Source organism: Alligator sinensis, unplaced genomic scaffold (genome assembly GCF_000455745.1).
Source record: "Alligator sinensis unplaced genomic scaffold, ASM45574v1 scaffold135_2, whole genome shotgun sequence".
NCBI lineage: Eukaryota > Metazoa > Chordata > Crocodylia > Alligatoridae > Alligator > Alligator sinensis.
Window position 1 is genome coordinate 600,175 of NW_005842067.1, and position 22,256 is coordinate 622,430.

General features: G+C 37.9%; 1 protein-coding gene across 2 annotated transcripts in view; it reads left to right on the forward strand.

Annotated features, from left to right (window-relative positions):
• NR3C1 (nuclear receptor subfamily 3 group C member 1) overlaps nt 1–22,256 on the forward strand; it is a 136,718-nt gene that overhangs the window by 76,189 nt on the left and 38,273 nt on the right. For both annotated transcript variants that reach the window (XM_025204031.1, XM_025204029.1), the window contains exons 3-4: nt 12,185–12,348; nt 15,712–15,828. In XM_025204031.1, coding sequence (XP_025059816.1) covers nt 12,185–12,348; nt 15,712–15,828 — 281 coding nt within the window. The remainder of the gene's footprint in view (nt 1–12,184; nt 12,349–15,711; nt 15,829–22,256) is intronic.

A 22,256-nucleotide genomic window follows, 5' to 3' on the forward strand; every position in this document is an offset into this window, starting at 1 on the left:
TGAGCACCTTGTCCCACCCCCAGCCCCAATCCCTTCCTCCCCCATGCCTCTTCCCTCCCACCTCCCGCAACCCCAACAGATTTACCAGTCGGAGGCTGCTATCTGTTTAGTCCATGGTCAAATCTTTGAAGTGGCCAAATCTTTGCCAAATCGATTCAGATGCTTCAAATCAGTCTCCCAATTTGATTTGGATTCAGAGATTCGGTCCCCAGATCAGACCGAATGGAATCAGCTACCCACACTTCGCACAGCCCTACTAGTCAAGTCACATAAGCCTAACTGTCATTTGAGGTTACTGAATAAATGATAGCAATCAAAGGTGGTTGTCCTTTATGTGGACCAGCACTTTGGGATACTTTGCCAGTAGTTTTTATAGGTGTTTTGAGGAATAATGAAACTTTAGAGTAACCTGACACTGTATACCACCATTCATAAAAGTTCTAAGCATAATTTTTAATTAAAAATACTTTGTGTGCTTATATTTAAATTGGTAAAGAAAAACAGGTTTGTTTTCGAAAGAAATATAATATTTTTAGTAAGTATAACCTGTTCCACGGACTTTTTTTCTATTTGATTTGAAAACTGTTTTACTACTTAGTGGGTATCAAGTAAATAATCAGCAATTATTTTGTTAATGTATGAAAAAGCAGGCAATCCAAAAAAATGTAATAAACTGATATGTGGAATTGAATATTGACATTTTTTTCATTTTCTGAAAGATAAGATGGTGGTAGTGATGAACAAAATTGTTCTCCAGGGTTAAGTCTAAAGGTATAGCTTATGGGGGATCTATAACTTAGTTTAGGTTAACATAATTTTGAAATCAAACTGGCTTATGCTGGAGAAACAGTCCTTTGTAAAGTTGATAATGTTTTGTGTTTTGGATTTCAAGTGGAAACAGTGAAACTCTTGTGTGTAAAGTATTAGCTCAGTAGGAACTTGATGGCTGATCTTCCTTGCAATGTCCTAAACTCAAGAAATCTTAGCAAATCTCTAAACTATTTTCTTTTTGTACTTTGACCCATCAGAACTGATAATCCAGTGCTAAGAAAATTTCCCTTGTCTTTCCATCTGCCAGTTATAAGCATTTTGCCTTCACATTATAGTAGTAGCAATAAGGGTTTGCCATTTTTTTCTCACAGTTACAGTAATTTTAAGGAAATATGTTTGTTATATATTTCAAATAACTTTTTTCTTTCTTCCAGAAAACTGAAAAGTTGAAATCTTGTACTATATCTAGATCTCTTAGATACATTGCTCTGTTGGTGATAGCTGTTTGCCTTAAATTTCTTGCTAGTCTTAAATCTGTTAAGGCCATTGTCTCTGCTTCTTGCCCACATGAACTTACTATCCTTAATGGCTTGATTTTCATGTGGATTTTGAGATGGCAATATGCTTTAAAATTGAACACTGTCATTTGTATTTCATGGATTACAATATGTCTTTAGAATGCAGACTTATAGTAAAATGGGTTTTACTCTAAGATGTTCTTTCTTTAGTGGTTCATATATACTGCTGTGTTTTCCCGTATACAGATTTAAAATGATCTGGCCAGAAGGTTGGACTTTGGACACACTAAATTTGGTTGATGTTTTCAATTCTGGCCCTCCATATAGATATATCTATATATGAGTAATTATTTTATAGAATCATTATAAATAATTCTTAAGGGTAGGAATTGAAGACGTGTTTTCATTCAACCTCAATAATGATTTGTATATATTTTTTTAAATTAGAAGTCACAGAAGTATTTTAATTTTTTTAAAGCAAATATAACGTGCAAATATAATTTCACATGGTTTAATACTCCTGGCTCTGTAACTATGTACTATCAAGAGGTTTTATAATTAAGACTTGAAAGAACAAGTGTTGAACTATACTTAAAAAAACACTATTTTTTGTCATTTAGCTTGAATTGAAGAAAAGTTTCTTCAGGAGATTGGATAACCTTGTGTCACACATTTCTGCTAGTTTTCATGGTTCTTTATAGGGCTTTCATTTTTATGATGATCCATATCTGATATCCCTATTTTAATAATCTAGCCAGAAGATGTTCTTGTTTGTAACACTGACTTACCCTAATGTTTTTTCCTCACGAGTATTCCTCAGCCTGCTGGGAGCTCTGGACCAGACTGACTACACTTAGAACCATATGGATGATTTTCTAGTTGGAAAACTAGAATTATTCAATCTTTTTTTTTTGCAAGAGACCCATTAGTTGCAGTTAGCATTATGCAGTTAAAGTCTAGTTCACAGCACCAAGAGCATTACCACACCTTTCCTTGTTAAGGTTTGGACCTTGAGCTTGCTTTGAAAGATTCTGGTTAATCATTAACAACGAAATTGCTGCTAGTTAAACAACTTGATTTCTAAAGAGCTAATTACTTTACACATGCCTCTTTTGAGTTTTTTAGGTAGCCTTTACTTTTTGCCTTCAAGCTTTTCCTTGGCTTTGTGTTTGAAGAGAAGCAAATAAAATCTACACATCATGTTCATGTCGCCCGAATAGCCCAGTAGGAAGGCATTTACTATTTAGTTTATATGAACTATACATAAAATGTATGTATTACATGATATATAAATAGAGAAGACTTGTGAAAAGAGTTCACAATAGATCCTTGAAATCTTAAAAAAATAATAATTACAGGGTTTGCAAATTAGACACCCATACAGCCTAGAACACTTTTTGCTTGTACATTCCTGCCTCCATAGTGCCTCCTTTTCTTCTTCATTTAAGGGGGAAAAGGACATAGTTAATTGTTTTTTCTGAATAACTAGTAGATGGTAAATGAATAAGATTCTTCAAAGAAGTAAAGGATAATTTTTAATTATGAGTAGACCTGGAATCCCGCTTTTGCCAATAAGAAGGCATTTCCTTTTGTGCTGCTTTAAATTAAGAGATTACAATATAAGTAAATGATTTTTATTAAATATGCTAGCTGTTTGCTAGATTTTAGATATTTAAAAATCTGTTTTGTTAAACATGCACTTGGATATGTAGAATTCTTGATTCTGTCTCAATCACTGTGATCCATGCTAGTCTCCATATTTGTGTGGCAAACAATATTTAATTTCACACAACCAGGGACAGACAGCCCCTGGCAGCTTTCCATACAGTCAGTAAATATTGTCCTTATCAGATTTAGCCTAGCCTGTGAGAGATGCCAGAAGTCCAGATTAGACTCTAGACTGTCGGCTACCAATCAGTTTAATAATTTATTTTTAGTTTTGTAAGGCTTATAATCTGTTTTCTGTCTCATGTTGCATTTGACATAGTATTCATGTAGCAAATGGCCTTATTAAAAATTAAAGCTAACTCAGGGAATCAGCCTGGCATAGCCTTAGTTTCTGTTATAATGGGAAAATGTTTCTTTGAAAAGATGTTTTGCTGTAAACTGATATGGTGTAACTAATTTAATCTTTGCAGCTGAAATAATTGTCTAAACAAAACTGTTGTAACCATAGTAGATGTTGTCACCCTTACTCAAGTTTTAAACTACTGACCTATTTCTCAGAAATGCTCAGCACACATAATTGCCATTGAAAAGTGAAAATCTGCCCTTATATTTATTTTTAAATATGAAATATGGATACATGCTTCTCTCTTCTTGGATTGCTGTATTTCATACTATAAATCAGTGTATATGAATGTATATTATAAATCCAGAGTTGAAAGTTTTGGGGGGAAGATTATTTAGTATAAATGAATAGATGAGAATGGAAGCCTTTTCTTTTAACAAGGCCAACTTTGTAGTTTAATTTTGTTTTCTGGGTAGCAGCAATGACTATTACTTATAACAAAAAATATATATTGGTGGAAGCACAGAATAGAAAGAGCAGGTTTTGATTTGGCTGGCACCACATAGGACTCCATGACAAAGGCTGAAATAAAATCCAGTTCTCTGGAACAGCATTCAACTGACATAATTTTGAGGTGCTCCTTTCTCTTCATGCAGTCCCTTTCTCTTTCACCACTTACCTCCAATTTTTTCAGCAAATGGGTCCAACATATGACAGTCTCCTTTACTTATATAACCTGGTTCATCCTGAGAACAGTTCCTCTTCACTTAATAAAGCAGAAATGCTTTCAGAAATACTGTATGATTTTGTAACTGAAATTAGCAAACTGCATGCACTTGAGCGTGACAGTTGATTGTTCAGTCAACCTTATTTCTGGCATTACTTAAATTTTGAGTGCTTGTCTCTGTAGCCTGTAAAAATCTCTTAACGTAGCTTCTATTGTGGACTTCCTAGGTTTTTAAAACAGCAAATTGGAAAAAAAACCCAAAAAAACAAAAACCCAAATTCTATCAGATGGCATGAAATTGACACACAGGGTCAGCCGGATCAGAAATTTTAGATCTGCTGCACAGACAACGACAGTCTGCTAATGGCAGTCATGCATCATCATAGGACAGCAATCATAGGTTGTCATCTGCTGTAACAGTGCTACTTGTGGATGCAACTTGGTCAATAGATTTTACAGCATGGTGTGAATATACGCTGTTTCTACTTCAGGATGTAGCGTAGGCAGGAGAGAAGGATAGATGTGAGGGTTTGGAAGCTGTTGCCTGCTTGTGGGATAAATATCATCTCCTTACCTAATCAGTCCCTGCCTCTCCTTTGTCCTTCATCCCATCTGATTCCTTCCTGTGGCCAGTACAAGTGTCTCTCTTCTACCTACTTCAACTATCTCCTAGTGTCGATCGGGGTTAGAGCAGTCTCACTCTACTCCTTTTTCCCTGTCTTGCTTTTATCCTGTTACAGCTTCCTCTTCTTCGTTGTCCGGTGTCAGCAGTCACATCACAGGCTCATGCTCTCAGTTTCATTGTCCAACTCCAACCTAGTTCTGAGCAACCATTACAGGGAGAGACCTGCTCTATAGAATTGGGCCAGAGCATTCTTGATTTGCTTCATGAGGATGACTTGTGCATAATCTCTTCAGCACAGGGAACAGTGAGAGCAAATTTCAACTGTCTACTTCAAAAAATAGTTGAGGGACTAGGACATGTCAAAGAGAAGTTCTCCAGCTTCCTTATAGAACTTGTCTTTCGCTATTCTAATCTTAAAAATAGGTGAACCTTTTATATTTATATTATCTATACAGATAACCACTTCAGAGAGAAAATTTAGACCCAACTTAGACCCAGTGCCTGCATATGTTGATGATATGGAACTTTCCTATCTCCCTCCCTGCTTCTTTATACTGTCTGCAGCAAACTGACAGGCAAGCAAGCTAGCAGAAGGCTGATAACAGTGTTTATCAACCCATCATCAGCAAAACAATGGCCTCTCTCCATTACTTCAGACTCTTTTTAAACAGCTTACCAGCTGACCTGTTGATTACTTCCAAAAAGCCCTAAGCAGTCACTGTTCTGTCTGCCTGTCCCAGTGAAATTGGAGACACACACACAGACACCTCTTGGCATTAGCTAGCATACCACATGCCTAGGGTCCATGGGGCCGGGGTCTGTGCTGTGGCAGATAGGAGGGAGGGAGGGATTCCTGCTTGAGCAGCGAGGGGGGATAGGGCAGGGAGAAGCCAGGCAGACCCTGCTGTGCCTGCAGTCTCTGCTGCAACTCCAGCCCGGGAGCAGAGGAGAGGGGCCAGCCCTGCTGTGGAGCAGAGAGCCCTGCCAAGCCCAGAATGCATGCCAGGATGCAGGGGGTGTCTAGTTTATCTTAAACCAGCAAGGGGTCTGAGACAGACATTGCATAAACTGGTTTGAGCCAAATCAGTTAAGTCTGATACTACATTTAACCAGGTTTATCTCAAACCATTTTCAGCCATTTTCAAACTGGTTTATGTGCATTGAATAGCTGTTCTGTTACAGGTTTAAACCAGTTTCCGATCACTTAAACCAGTTCATGTGTAATGTCTGTCCCTAGCCTGATTGACAACAGCCTCAAGGGTGTTTGTGATCTCTCTTCTTCCTGCTATACTAAGCTCTTCTAAAGAACCACCCAATCATTTGTGTGTAGTGAAGGACAGGAGTATGAAATGATGAATATGTGTTCTCTAAAATCAGTGCTGAGAATAGAGATTTTATGTCTTAAGACTTCAGGTTATAGCTTCTTGAATAAATAGAGCTCTTTAGGAAAAATTCAATAGGAGGATGTTGTCAGGGAAGTGCTTGAAGGATTGTTGTCCTAGCAGCAGAGAACAACAATGACAACAATGCAGAATGAAGAGTGCATTTTTAGTGGATTAGTGCATATTCTCCTAATCATGTGGGAATTCCAGCTTCCAAAACCGGTAAGAGAAGTAATCGTGACTCATAAAGTTGAAAGTATTATGGAGCTTCCATGCAGTTTTAGTCATTACAAAGCGTATTGGTTAATGATTACAAAATTTAATGAGCTTAAGTTTTCTGGAAATGAAGGCAGGTCATCTGACATATAATCTTACACCTATTCAGGGTGTACGTGCAACAGTATATTCTGGCATTCGGAGCTCACTGCATGGGTAGGCCTTGTTAGAATTATGGCAAGAAAAGGCAAATTTTTAATGTAATAAGAGATTATTAACATAAGCAAACAAGGCCTGGGTTCTTTGATCTTGCTTGTGTTCAGAGACAGTGGCTCCTTTGAACTGGGATGGAATTGAGTAGTTCATGTAAGAAAGATCTAAATATAAAAGCAAATTGAAGGTACAGTCAACCAAGACATGAAAATAGCTGTACTTGCACTTTTACCAGCACATGCCCCTAAAATACTGGGATGCCCCTAAAATGCTTAAGAAAGCATTCTCTTCTCTGGACAGCACTAAACATTAAATAGATGCCATTAATTTCTTTACACGTTTCCTTTCTTCCAACCCTTCTCTTCCCTTCTCTCTGGCCCCTCCAATTCCCTCTCCCCAGAGGACGAATGGTTGTGTAGTTTAGGCAGTGATAATCTCTATTCACTTCCCAGCTCTGGCACAGGCTTCCTATACGATTTTGAAAAAGAAACTTGATCTCCCCGTGCCTATAATAATACCTCGCTGTCTTATGCTGATTTATGGATAACATTTTAAAGTCCATTCATATGCTGTAGTGGTGGCACCATGAAGTTACATTAGCTGTTATCTGTAATAATGTAAAATGGAATAAACTGTAAAGTGGTTAAGACCCTCTGATCTCTTTATCCCACTGGTAGTTTCTTTGGCTCTCACTGGCACTCTGGATTAGATGCAACTTGCTCTTGATTGTTACTTATCACCTTGTTATATTCCATTTGCCTATAAATTGACTGTTTGACATGTTCCAGTATCTTGGACCAGTCTGTAATTCTCTGGGTTCCCTTTTTTAAAGATGGGAGCTATGATTGCACTTTTCCAGTCTTCTGAAATGTCACCAGACCTCCCTAAGTTCTACACAATAGGAATCAGTGCCTCTGCTATTACTTCAGCCGATTGTGTACTCTAGGCTGAATTTCAGCAGGCCATGCTGACTTGAAGATAGATACCTGTCTTACCTAAGCAATCTCTAACTCATTCTAGACTGTCTCCCCTTTTGATGTGAATTGTGCAAGTCATCTGACAATTGATCTTTCTTTTGCGCAGACTGAAGTAAAAAAGACAATTTAGTTTTTCTTTGTATTATCCATTAGCTTGCCTTCCCTCTGTAGGAAGGGAGCTTTGCTTTCTTTGGTTGTCCTTTTACTTCTGACATGTAGGTAGAATGGTTTTTGTTACCCTTTATAGCTGAAGATATCTGTACCACAACTTCTGCCTTGGACTTTTTTATTGTGTCCCTCCATGCTCTTAATATACCCTTATATTCATCTTAGTAATGGGGACAGATTTCCACTCTTTGTTAAGAATCCTTTTAAGTTTTAAATTGAAGAGTTCAGATTTATCCAAGTAGCCCTTTTAATACACTTCCTTCCTCCATGCCAGGATAGAATGGTCTTGCACCCTTTATTTTGCCCTTTAGCAGCTCTTTTTCTATTCTTTTTTTCTCCCCCTTAGACTTGGCTTCCAAAAAGAGAATCTGCCTGCCAGTCTCTGAGTTTATCGTCGTCTTTTCTGAAGTTCACTGTTTTTATCCTGCTGTTATTCTTTCTTCCTTGCCTTAAGATTGTGAACTCTTATTTTAAGATCACTGTCACCTAGTGGGAAGCCTCCCACTTTCAGCTTCTCAACTAACTCCTCCCTATTTAGTAAGAAGCAAATTGAGAAGATCATTCCCCAGTCAGGTTTGTTTTCCTACAAAAAAGAGATAAAATCCACATAAAGAAGTAAGCATGGTTAGCTGAATATGGTGGGAAAGGTTAATAAGGGCAGAGTTTAAGATGCTTGATAATCTCATGTGACACAAGGTTCTCAATGCAGCTTCAAAGTTTTCTTTGTCCCTATTCAGTTCTCAGAGCTGGTTCAGTATAACAAGATTTGCAGTTTTTATACAGTTGGTATGTCCATTTAAGCTCAAATGTTAAATTTCCATTAGCACTGGAGACATTAGCATTTCCATGATATTCTGTTCATTTAGCAGCCACCTCAGTTGTTCTCATTGGGTCAAATATTAGGTAATGCTGTCTCCTGGGTGTTTGGGGAAGTAGGTGAGGATGAGTTAAATCCTAAGTACTGCATGCATACTTTAGTATTTAAATGTGTTTATCTTCCATTATCCACAAACCTGAATTTTGGAGCTTTCTAGACTTGTTTCTTAAGCAACTGATTTCCTAACATCACCTATTCTTATTAACACAACTATATATCACATATAATGTGCTGTTACAAATCACGTAATATTTGTAATTTGAATGGTATACTTTGTTTCCTTTTAAAACTTGGGAGAAATGTTTGTGTATCATACATAAAAAGGTTACTTTTGCTGTTAGTCATATTGTAAATCTCAGAGGTGAATTCTCTAGAAGGACAATATAGCATATCTCTCAAAAAACTTTTCACATCCTTCTGAAATTACTCCTAAAGTAAGTTTTTCCTTATCGTCTTCTTATATTGTTTGTCACCATTGGTATGTCTTAATCCCAACTGTATAAAGGCAGAGTCATGGCAGACATTGAATCTTAAACCTTGAGAACTTGTAGGTATTTGAAATACTAAGATATTTGAAAAATCTGTTCCTCTCTTACCTTCTTAGATACAGAGGCAGACAAACTTCAAAGTTTCTGACTTTGAGGTGGCTAAGACCCTCTCTCAGGGGCTTACTTGTATCTTAAAGACTTCAACCACAATGAAGATTCAAAGTACGCTTCAGAAAGCCAAGCAAAGAAAAACCTCTAACCCTAATACTGAAGAAGTAGAAAGCAGAGAAAGGTAGTTAGCCACGTTAGTCTGATGTCAGGTAGAAGCCAGGGTAGAGTTGCCGCCTTTGGGCAAGTAAATTATTCAGGCTAGAAAGTGCCAAATAGCTATCTGGTAATCTGTCCAGTTTCAGGAAGTAAGAGAGTTTGGATGTTTCTGTAGATGACAGCTATATTAGCTTGCTGCTATCATCTATGCTTTTATATTCAGGCACCTTCCTGTTTATTAAATTGTCTGCTTTTATCTGTTTATCTTACTGTTAGGAAAACTAATTACCCATAGTTACATTTGTCAGAAAAGATCAAATATTAAAGGAGTTTTCAAAAATAGCTCCTTTGTGTGTGTGTTCCTTCATGCTCCTGGATTTATGAACGGATAGTTTTACAGTCAACCGTGGAGCGTTTGTGTGGATAGGTTCCCCAGCCTTCAAAAAGATGAGGGTTTGTGAACAAGCTGAGGAGTGTAACAGCTCCACGGGACCACTATGACATTCCAGCTGATTGCTGTCGGTTTGATTGCAGATGACACCAGTTTTCCAGTCAGTTGTACAGTTGAGGGGAGAAATGGTGCTCATTGAAGTAAAAGCTGCAGCAAGCAGCTGTCTCGCTCATCCTTTATTCAGCAACCCACTGTGAATTGAGTGGATTGTGAACCATTTGGATATGAATGATCCAGGCTCCTACCATGCTAATGCTACCTTGGCTTATTGTTAATGATGTTGAAGATGATTTTCTCCATGTTGAGAAAGGGAATGGAATATCTGATCATGAAGATCTTTGGTTCCAGATACAATGGCTGGACAAGCATTGAGTAGCTTGCCTAGAAACATCTTTCCATTTCAGAATTAAAATAAATGCTTTAGATTAAATTTAGAAAATGCCTCCCGTATTTGATTTTCATGTGTTGGTGAGGCATGGTTTGTAGGTAAGGAACAGAAAATAAATTAGTTTTAACCAACCATTTAAAACTGAGAAAAAAGTAAATTTATGAGAACTCATTGTTTGAGATGGTGTAAAACTATACACAATTTGTTGTACATCTTTTTTTTTTCATGCTGAAAGAGTGACTCCAACAAAAAAAAAGTCATCTTCTTGATGTTCAGTAAATGAAATTGTGGTTTTTCTCCACATTCAAAGGGATATCCTGGTTTATCCTACTCCCATTGAAATCAGTGGCATAGCTCCCATTGACTTCAAAGATTTTAGTCCAGCCCTTGGATAAACTTCTTCTATGCATAAAGGTTGCCAAAACAGTCATTTTACATTTTCTATGTTATTGAGAGAGAAGTTATGATATGAAGCTAGGAATCAAGGAACCAGATAGGGAGAAAAAAGAAAAAAAAATGTGATTAAGAAGTCTCTTTTTTTTTTTTTTTTTGCTTCCTACTGGTTATTTATCTCCAGGGTTATATTAGTTTTTTAATGCTAATTTGTTTCTGATTATTAAATCACACTGCTAATGATATTGCTTGTGTTCTTGTCTTTTGAGTTCAGTTATATGGTGATATCAAGATAATAATTGTGCTTTATTTTTTTAAGCCTTTTTAATCTTTTAAAAAAATAATCATGGCAAAACAGACTTGACTGTTTGATAATTCTGTCCTGTTTTCTCTAGCAGGGGATTCAGTTTGTCTTTATTAATCATTGGCTGAGCAAGCACAGAGGTTTACCTCTACTTGTTTTGGGTTTTTGGAAGTGGGAGGTGGGATTGTTTTCTGTGTTTGCAGAGGTGCAATTAGTTTTTTCGATGTCCTGGGCCAAGTGGTGGAGTTGGAGTGGGAGGGATGCCAAATGTTGGGGAGCAGGTGGGTAGAGAATGGTCAAAGTCTTTCCTGACATGTCATCGGCTCATGGCACACTTAATTCTGCTGTGACGTGGGCTCTGGCTTTTGAAGGTGCAAGATGGGCTTCCCACATACCAGCTGTAGCACCTCATGCACAGGGACTGCCATTCCGGTGCCCGCCTCCATCTGTGTGTAGGGGCAATTCCCTGCTTCTCCACCCCTACTTGCACTGCTGTGCTTTTGTTTTTATTACTCAATATTTAGGCAAACTAAGTTATTCCATGAAAGAAGGTTCCTTTTTTCTCAGTCCACATAGCAATAGTGTGCTTCAAAGTTTAAAGTAAATCTACCCTTTGATGCGTTGTATTTTTTCTCTAGAAATCATTTCACTTCATACTTTGTCTGTTCATGGACTTGAATCTTCTCAGTTAAATTTCCAGATGTTCATCCCACAAAAGTAAAATTTTGTCAAATGCTTTCTAAGCCTGTCATCATTCTTCCTCTTTTTTTTTCTTTTTATAGTACATTGCATAGATTAGAAATCTTGCAAATAACTCTAGGGCAAACCATCTTTGTTTTTGGTTAAACACATTAAGTCTGTCATCAAAATTCATCAGATTGAATTTTACAAGAAAATTCCTGTTAACTACAAGTTATTTTCCAACACCCCCCCCCCCCTTGCATCAGGCACATTTAAAGCAGTGCCCCCAAAGTGTGCTGGGCAGTGGAAGGGTTATTTTTCACTTTGCCTAGAAGCCTAGTAAGATGTAGGAATTCCCTCCTACTGATTTCTTTGTTTTATGGAGCCCTAGTGCATAATGAATTCAAGATGTAAACTCCCATCCTGAATTTCTATGATAATTAGGGAGCCGGAGAAGGAATGTTGTTTTAATAATGAATCTCTGAAATAAGCAGGTATAATATTTCAGTGTTGTGCATACACATAATTAACATTTCAGTGTTGCACATACATAATCTAATGACGATAGATTTTACTGGTCTAACAATTGATGTGTTACAGATTTTTTTTCTGGGGAAGATTGTAATTATTGAACATAAATGAGATCTTGTATAACTGTACATGAAATGTATGTATGACAAGATTTTACCAGAGTTGTAAATGAAATTTATTCCCTTTTCTTTTTTAGCCCTGGTATGAGATCTGATGTAAGCTCTTCTCCGTCCACCACCTCAGCAACTACAGGACCGCCTCCCAAGCTGTGTCTTGTTTGCTCTGATGAGGCTTCTGGGTGTCATTATGGTGTTCTAACTTGTGGCAGCTGCAAAGTGTTCTTCAAAAGAGCTGTAGAAGGTAGGATATGTTTTGAAGAATGTATCATTTATTAGGAATTACAAATTTTGTATACATGGGTGATCTAGTTAAGAACAGTTTGATAGAGCTCCTGGGACTCTTGCTGCTCTGTAGAATTCAGTAGGAAACCCCCAAAAACTGTATCTCTAGACTCTTTTTTTTTTTGTAGTAAATAAAATTGATAGTGGTGTGATTACCTAAAGCATGGATTACATTACATTTACATAATGCACCCATTCACTTGCAGTGTCAAAGGGTTTATTGTTATCTTGGCTTGGTTTCATTTGTTTTTCTTTGCTTTTCTTTCTTTGGGTTGTGTTGTTTATTCGTGTCATTTATATGCAGATGGCGGGGTGTGCTGTATGCGGGGAGGGGGAGGAGGAGAGATGGCTAAAACTCTTTAAGGTTCTAAGTTAAAGTAATATGGTACAGTCAATAATTTTCTATCCATTATATCCTAACTATATCTTAAATAATCATGTAGCAATGTAAAAGCAATTTTCCAGTATTTGTTGTAAATAATAATAATAGTCATTCTGTTTCTGTACTGTATAAATGTATATTTTATGTATATAATGATGTACATGTAGAGATAATTGGATAACAGCTTTGTGATAAATGACTTTGGATTGTCATTAGACTAGTCTAATATCAGGAAGGCGTAGCAATGCCCCAAAAGAAAGACGGGATCGGTAGTAGGTAGCAAAAACAATCATTGAGCCTGCAGTGTGTAAGGCCACAAAAATAAGATATGATGTTGGGGTTGCCAGAATAAGTATTGCATAGTATACCCAGTTGTAGGCTCCTCTGTCTTATTCTTTGGAGATTGTCTCATAACCAGAAGTGTGTGGGTAAATTGCAGATGCCAGAGAAGTTTGGGGCTTTTTTAAGCACTGTAATTGTCACACCCTAAATCAGATTTGTCAGTCTTACTTTTGAAGTATTAGGCTGCTACTTCTGAGGTGAATCAAATTCATTGGCTACCATCTGTCTTTTACAACTAATGCTAACATAGGAGAACAGCATTGCAAGTAAAAGAAAAAAATAACCTAACACCTTTACCCCTAGAAAACAACAGGATACAAATCATCTCCACAGAAGCTCATGTGGCAGTCAGATAAATCAGTTCCCAGGTTTCTTATACTTGAAAGCTGCGGCAAGTCATAGCAGAAAATTTAACGGATAGTCCTTGTTCCTGACCAACAGCATAGAAAACAATGCAGAATATGTGGCAAGTTGAACCAGCCTTTGAAGTATAACAGGAAAAAATACAAGGACAATTGAAGAGATTTTAGTGGCAGCTCTCAGTTGCCTCAACAGACTTTGAACCCCAGCTGCAGGGCCATCTATAAAAGCTGACCTCACCTAACTCTCTTAATGAGACTTTTTTTTGCTATTGATCAAGTAGTTTTGACAGCTCAAGTACAAAAGTTGAAAATATATTCCTGCGCTAGACATTTTTCAGACTCCCTTCGATAAGTGAACCATCTTTTTCCTAGAAACTTGGGTATAGAATCAGCAGACATGTAATAGCAACCAATTAAACGAGTATGCGAATTTCTCTTAACTTTCTGATTTGTTCTTGAAGAAAGCTGCAAAGAATGTTTGTGAAACAATATAATTAATGTGTTAATAAACACATTGGAATATCATTTGCCTATTTTATGGATGATTATATGACATGATATAGCAAGAAATGTTAATTTTTCAAGCATTATAGGTAAGCCTGTAGAATTTAAAATTATTTTCCCCCTGTAACAGGGTAGTCTGTTCCTTTAAGAGGGAACAGACAGCCCTGTTGCAGAAGTCCAGGTATGCAGTTAGCAGTTACTAACCCAGAGCAGAGTGCCAGGAGCTGGGTGATGGAGCCCTTTGTGGGCAGGAGGTAAACTGGAACTGGAACCAGAACCCAGATAACATTGCTTGCTACAAAGGAGGGTTGTGCTTCTGTACGGGGCCAGAGCTAAAGGGCACCTTACAAGCTCTTACTTCTGTTACTTACTTCTGCCATCAACCTGTGTCAAAAAAGTATCACCTGAAGAGACACCTGGCTTCTGTTTGGTTTTCTTACTGGAGAACAAGCTGTCCTTTTCCTAATAATACTTAGTTCTTAACAGAAAAACATCTCTTTACAAACTAGTTCAGACAGTTAAGATTCATTATTCACAGTTATGGGAGGGGCAGGAATAGAGAAAAAAGTGAACTAAAAACTAACTACTGAGAAATGACATAGAGAAAAACAGCTCTTTAATTTATGTAGTTCAATTTGCTATGCTTCCAAGGTCATCTTAGCTTTGGATCCATAGATCCATAAAAATACCAAAGGATTTAGTCTGTCCACTTCACAGATTCCAAAAACCAAGATGTTTTCCTCCCTGTTTTTAAAGTGGTAAAATCAGTATATACACAAGAAGACTTTCAGAAAGAACTCTCTCAAACTGGGCTTTCTAGCAGTTGGCTCTGCTGTTAGCTGGTTTCTTTTAACCTCAGAAATGCAGAGTCTACATACTTTTGCTTCAAAGGATATGGACTATGTAGTACATTTTAGCTGTTTCAAAATGGAAGGGGGGACCTACTTCCCAGTACTGTGGATCAGCTTTTATGATCTAACTGTTATATCTCCATGGTCCTAAAGCAATGCAAATTAGCTAAATCAGCCTAATGTTGACCCTGAATAAAGTAGGGTTCAAGTAGTAGCAGTTTTGCTACATTTGTATTACTACAGAATCATGCAGACATTGTAACAGCTTACACTGATACACTTGGATACAGATACAATTGTTATATCTGTCCAGACCAAAAAGGTTTTCCTGTGTCATACAGTTAATGAATATTCTAAAGTAAAATGTGTTTACTAGTATTTTAAAGGCTTATATTTTCTTTTTTACTTTAATTTATCATTTTTTTCCATGAAAGTAAGGACATTCAGACGGATTGCTATTTTGCTTTTTGCCCCCAACATTTCTTACGATCATCTGACCATTCTGATTTTTACAAATTACCGTGCCTATTTAATAAGCACTTTTAACATGGTGAAAAATTCAGTAATTACACAAAAAATTAAGAAAAACATAGCTTAAAAACAAAACCTATCCAAGGTTACCATTAAGAAAAAGAATTTTTCTGTACATTTATTGATGTAAGTTCTTAGAATAATCTATAAAGAAAATATGTGGGGTGTAAATGAGCAGCAATTATATGGATGCAATATTAGTGTAACAAAAAATGAAGAATGGTATTTCAGGACATTACACGTCTCTTAATCCCTTACCCTAAAACCAGAATGAATTTAAACAAAGTTATCTACTATCTTAATTATATCCTTTTTTTGTTCTTTTGTTTTTGCCTCTTTTGTAAATGCAGGACAACACAATTACCTGTGTGCTGGAAGAAATGATTGTATCATTGACAAAATCCGGAGGAAAAACTGTCCTGCATGCCGCTACCGGAAATGTCTGCAAGCTGGCATGAACTTAGAAGGTAACTTTAAAAGAACTATATGATTTGTTTATCTCTAGATCCCAGACACTGTGAAATCAGCCATGTAAGAAGTGCCTTAATATGTTAGAAATAGTTATTCATTCCATGTTTTAAGATGTACACCCACGTTTTTATTGGCAAAAATTAGACCTTTTTTGCCTCTCCTAATCTTTGTTTTGCTCCTGTAACAGCTGCATGTTTTACCATGTTCTTTAGCCTTTTATTCTAACAATCCACTATTATGCTCCTGAACTAGTGCATATGTGCAAAATGAGGACATTTCATTTTCTGTGCCAGCACGCATACATATTCCTCTCTCTCACTCCTTCACTAAACTTGAGACAGCGGCAGCAGCAGCTTGTATGCCTGGGATCACTTAAGAAAATGTGATACTCAAAAATGAAGAAAAGCCCAGGGCACAGAACTGTGAGGGAAAAGAGCTTATATTTTTCATCTGGAGAAAAGGAACAGGATTTGTATAAACCGTTGAAACTAAATACAAATTATAGTCTGTAATAACCTTGTATCACATTATATGGGAACAATTATGGAAAACACATTGTTATACCTTCAGTAGTATGGATTCCTTTAAGTCATAGATGGCTAAAGAGAAATTGAAGACCGCATCAGCTGCAGATGTAGTGGCATTTTGAGGGGTGTGGTGTTTTAACACATTTTCACTTAATTCGGTGTAAAACAATTATTTTAAACTATTTATTCTAGTTATTTGGTACAGGTCTCTGTTTCTTTGATAGTCCTTTGAATCATTAAGGTTAATGTATTTTCTTGCCAAGCACGCCCTATTACTATTTCCAGTGCAGCCAACTGGCAGATACTTGTAAAACAAAATAAAACACATGCTTAACGTATATTTTGTAAGTGGTAACATTGAGCAGTTTCAACAAACCACTCAATGATATGTAAGTAAAAGATAGATATTTTAACTCCAAAATTGTGGCTTGTTGCTGCTTTGACACAAAAAGGTAATTAACAAAAAAATTAATTGGAGTGTTGTTTGTTACAATATGATTTTTGCTAAATTATGAGTCTGCTTAAGTGAGCTTAGGAACCATTCGGGTAATCAATGGAATGACAATAATCAATACTCTTCAGTGACATTATCTTCATTTTGTGTTTTTCATGAAAAACAATAACCCATATCAAAAAACAAGGTTACTTTGGGAGAGAGATACTTCTTGAGTTAGCTGATGTCATGTAGCCTTTTACTTTCATGCTTCACAAAATTTATTAGGCATGACAGGATCTCGCTCTATTCCATGCCCTGTTGTGAAGTTGGTAGCTCAGTTTTTCAGTGAATGTGGCTTTGTGCAATAAACGACTCAGCCGTGTGATAAAGTTTTCAATCCATAGTGATCCTAAAACTTGGCTATTTAGCTTTTAAGTAAATTTGTTCCCTTGATATTTATTTACATTTAAGGATCTCAGTATACCGATTCTTAAATCCATATGAAGTCCCGATGTAATTATTGTGAAATATCAGCATCCAAAATACAGAAATTAAGTGTGCCCATGAACTGCATTGTTTTTAAATTGCCAGCTTAGGTTCATATTCAGGATTGTCTCTCAGTATTTAAATCATTATTTTCAAAATCCTAAAATGTGTTTCTAGTATGTTAAGTTAAAGTAAACTCGTGGTGCAATGTGTGAACCGGGTATTTGTCTTTCCTTAAAAGATACATTTGGTTTACATCTTGTTGAAAAATAGAAATTAAAAGATGCATTTACTAGATGAAAAGATTTCAAACGCAGATTGGAAGATACAAACTATTTCCTGGTAAAATAATGGAACGTGTATTTTAAAACTGATTTATAGATGCAAATAAAATACTTGCAAATAATCCTGTGGAGGTGCGTGTGCAAACCAAAATAACTCGTATGTGTTCTAATAAACCCGGCATGATAAGTTTGTAGTGAAACAGCTTTGACAACAAGTATGAGAAGCTCATGCAGCCAAATTCACATTTTAACCCTTTTCTTCAAAGTTTTTATAGCGATTGTAGCTGACGGAGCCAGTGGTTTAGGAGAATACTTCAGTTTGCTATCTCTGTTAGATTAACTTGCACACGTACTTAAATGAACAGCTATTAAAAGAATGTGTATTTTCTTCTTGCAATAAGGGAAGTGCCATGCCCATAAGATAGAAAGTTAAACATTTGGGTATAAAGTGAATGCATCTCCCAGAGAAGCAGAAAAGAAAGAAAACTCTGTGGAGTTCAGATCTAGTTTGTACAAGCTGAGTCAGCTGATTCACCGATGTATTTAGCTTCATCTTTTTTTTAGGAGACTAATCATGGAAATTAGAACATGTAACTTTTTTAATGTTATTGAGTTAAGCTTTGCTTTCCAAACTTAATGCCCTTTTTATGCATAGGGACCTACTGAAATTACCATTTTGCAGAAATCGTGAAATCTAGTGTTGCCCACAAAAGCAGGCAATGTCCATGAATCCACAAAAAAAGAAAACTTACTGAAAATAAAATGCTGACTCCTCGGAGGGATCCAGGAGTCCTCACAGCACTGCAGCACGAAGAGGCCAAGATGGCTGTCACCCCCTCCCCTTTGTCACTGATTGGCTGAGAGGGCTGCCTGTCATGTGGCCCCACCCACCAGTTGGTGGAGAGGAGTAGGACTACATGATGGACAGCTCTCACAACCGATCAGCAGCAAGGGGTGGGGTTGTAGGATGCTAAGCCCTCAGCCAATCAGCAGCAAGGGGCATGGCCATCTGGCCCCTTGAACAATCAGGGGCATGGGGGAGGAGAGGATGCCATAATCAGCTCGTAAAAATGGTAGCTCACCCTGTGATCTCCCTGCAAAATCGGCCAGCCACCTCCTCCATTAGGTAGACCCTTATTTATGCATCTTCATTTGAATCTTGTGGTCACTGACAGGCAGAAATGAGAGGTGTAAAATAAAGGAATTGTTGAAACAGATAATTTCTGTAGATTACAGTTTTAATATGTATAGGTTACCACCGGCACATTGACCAGTCTAGGAGCTTTAGACTAAAAATAACTACTGGATGGGAAGCCAAACTACTTGCTTTTCACACCTTTTATTCCTAAACAGTTTTTCCACTTAAGCAGCAGGATGTGATAATGGATGAATTATGAATCATTCAGATTTTTTATTAAGTTTCTAATATTCATGTAGAAATGCCATGAATGTTTAAGGTGCATGGGCACAGCTTTTTCTTGAGGTTTAACTACATACAGTCAGACTTTTCAAGCCATATGATAATAATTTGCTTGCCAGTTTTCTTTGACAGGTTTCTATTTCCAGAGATTTATTCTTTGATCCATAATTCATTCTGGGTTTAAACTGGAGCATGGGTGACTGGCAAGCACCCGCAGAAGCCGCTGGCGATGTCAGCGGCAGGGGGGGGGGCGGGGAGCAGAAGCCGCTGGCGATGTCAGCGGCAGGGTCGGGGCTGGCAAGCTCCCGCAGAAGCCAGCAGCGGCAGGGACAGCCCTGTCTGGGGGGGGCACATATCCCTCCTACCAGTCGCCTATGAACTGGAGTTATACACTGTCCACTCTTGGGTTTTTCCCCTAACGTTGTAGTATCTCAGACTTGTTGGAAAAAAAAATCAGTAGCTACAAAATTTGAATCTAGCTTTACCCTTGTATACAGTGATTCATGTGTTATTTCTTTACTAGGGTTTCTAGGGGCCCAGCAGCAGATAAAGTAAAGCTCATCTTAAAGATGATATAGGACTATATTGCAGAAGCACTATATTCACTTTGGAATGGAAGATAAAATTACATTTTGTTTTTCATATTTTTTTCACGTCTGCCAGTATAGGAAAACTTTTGGTTTATAAAAAGTAATCTGAGCGTTTTTCCACAAGGCAAAATATTACCAGTGGAAAATTAGAGTTATTTATACTCCAAGCAATTCAGTCAAGAAAAGAGACTAATCCAGATGAAGAAGCTACTTTATTTTACATTTTTCTTATGTGCCTGTAGAGATAAGACTTTTCAAGTGCACATTACAATCATAGGGCAAGTTCCATTCTCGTATTATTCTAATATGCACTGTGTTAAAAGTAGAGTTACATACAGTTGTGGGCTACAGAGACTTCAAGGAGTTTTGCACCAGTTGTCTTCCTGTCCCAGCAAAAAGTATTTCTCTAAATCAGTGGTTTTCAACTTTTTTTCATTTGCAGGCCTCTAAAAAATTGTGACTGGAGGTACGGACCCCTTTGAATTGTAAATGTGGGGACTCGCGTACTTTGGGTTTATCATTGTCATCTTTCACGGACCCCTTAAACATAGTCTGTGGACCACAGATTGAAAACCACTGCTCTAAATAATGTCCTAGAGAGGTGCTGCTCAGTCACGTATAGCATGGGTTCCCTGAACTATAGTTTGTTTCTCTGAATTTTGAGCATTGGCTGCATTGTTGTTTGAAAAGAAACTCTGTGGTTGTTGGCAAAGAGAATGATGGGGAGCACTGGTTATCTGGAGGCTCATTGGGAAACACTCAGACTAGATGTATCACTGCACTGGCTGGAAGGCAAAATAAATTTGTTATCTAAAATGGACTTTGCGACCAATGAAAAACATGGAAGGTGAGAGGAGGTATGAACGAAAGTGCAAGGAAGCATGAAACAAGGCAGAATATGAACAGCAGTAGCCATAAGATACTTTAAATGAAGTGGAAAGGGAGAGAAACTAACAGAAAGGGGAGAGAAAATCAGTACTTGTGGAAAGGAACCTGGAAGTTTCTTTTAATCTGGGTAGTTTTCCTAGAATTACCTTTGCTAATCTGTCTAAACAAGCAGCCTTTTTACACAGTAACTTACTTTTGAAAAGTTACAGGATCTGTTTTAGATGTATAAAAGCACATCATGATGATTGTTTAGTCACTGTTTACAATCCGCCTGGCACCGAGTGTTAAAACACTTTGTTACACTGACTGCCGTACTGGAATCCTGACCTAGTACTCTGAATACATTTAAAGGATAACAATCTAGTCTGGCACTTTGCTTATGTGAGGTATACTACCAACAGGAGCTTTGGGTATGCTACCATGGTTTTTGGAGCTAGTAGATTGTTTTTACAGCCTTTCCATAAAGAATCCAAGGAAATGCCTGTTAACTTTTGGGCTTCAGGTGTGATTGTCTCACGGGCCTTTTTCCTGCAATAAATAGACACTGCCCATGGTTGGAAGAAACTCAAGTAAAATGGAATATCCTGATGTGATCACTGATGCACCAGTTTTCCCATACTCCACCTTTGCAAGCTATAAAATACAAATTATAAAATGCAGCCTCAGTAGAAAGTTTTCTGAATTCCATTGAAATTGCATCTGAACTAAGTGTCTTATAAAATTGCAGTATCAGGATTACAATGTCAGAGTGAAATGATAGATTTTGATGAGTTCTATTGAATATAGTATTTTGTGTTTTACTACTTTTTACAAATATACAGTGTATAACAACATTAAGATTCATAGATTGTAAGGCCAGAAGGGACCTTGGAAGATCATCAGGTCCAGCCCCCTGCACCAGGCAGGAAAGATAACTGGGCTGTATTAAGGCTATAAAATTTACAAGGTTTTATGGATTTAAGTTAGTTTAGGGCAGGAGTGTCAAACTCATCCTGCCTCCCCCAAGCCATGTCCGGGCTGGGGCTCCTCATTGGCTGGATCCATAGGCAGCTATTAGGGCAGGTGAAGCAGTTATAGGGGGTTAATGTAGCTGTCGCTTGCCCCCCACCGTCAACCTACCTCATCAGTGGGGCTGTGTGCTGTGGATTTCAGCATGTACATTTGATACTTCTGGTTTAAGGGATTCTCATTTCCTCTTTTAAATATTTTAATCCTAACTACTGTTTGCATCTGAGGTATAACATTGAGGTGGCCCCACTGAAGCCAGTGGGAGGTCTGCCATTAACTTCAGCAGAACACGCATTTCATTGGACATTTATGGCTTGAACACAGGTCGAGAAAATAGATACATTTCTAGTTCTGTTGTTGGCTCTCTTTGTGGCCCTGAGTACATTTTTTTTTAATTCTTTATGCCTGGATTTCCTTACATGTATCATTAGGATCAAAGGTGAAAGTTTTTTTCACAAGAGTGTTGTGGAGCTTAATCAGAGCATGTCTATGACATGCTTTGAATCTGAGACTTGCTACGTCAGGCTTGTCCAACATACAGCCCGCGGGCCGCCGTGCAGCCCGCCAAGCCATTTTATCTGGCCCGCGGCAGCGGCGCGGAGTGCAGAGCCACCACTGTGGGGCGGCGGTGGCAGGGCCACAGCAAGGCGAGCAGGGCTGGCCCACGGGCCCCAGCTGGCAGCGAGAGGAGGGGAGCTGCTTACCCCCGCGGGGGCCAGGGAAGCGGCCCCGCGCGGGAGGCCAAGCAGCGGCTGCCGGCGCTGGCCGGCCGCGGCCGCCCCCCC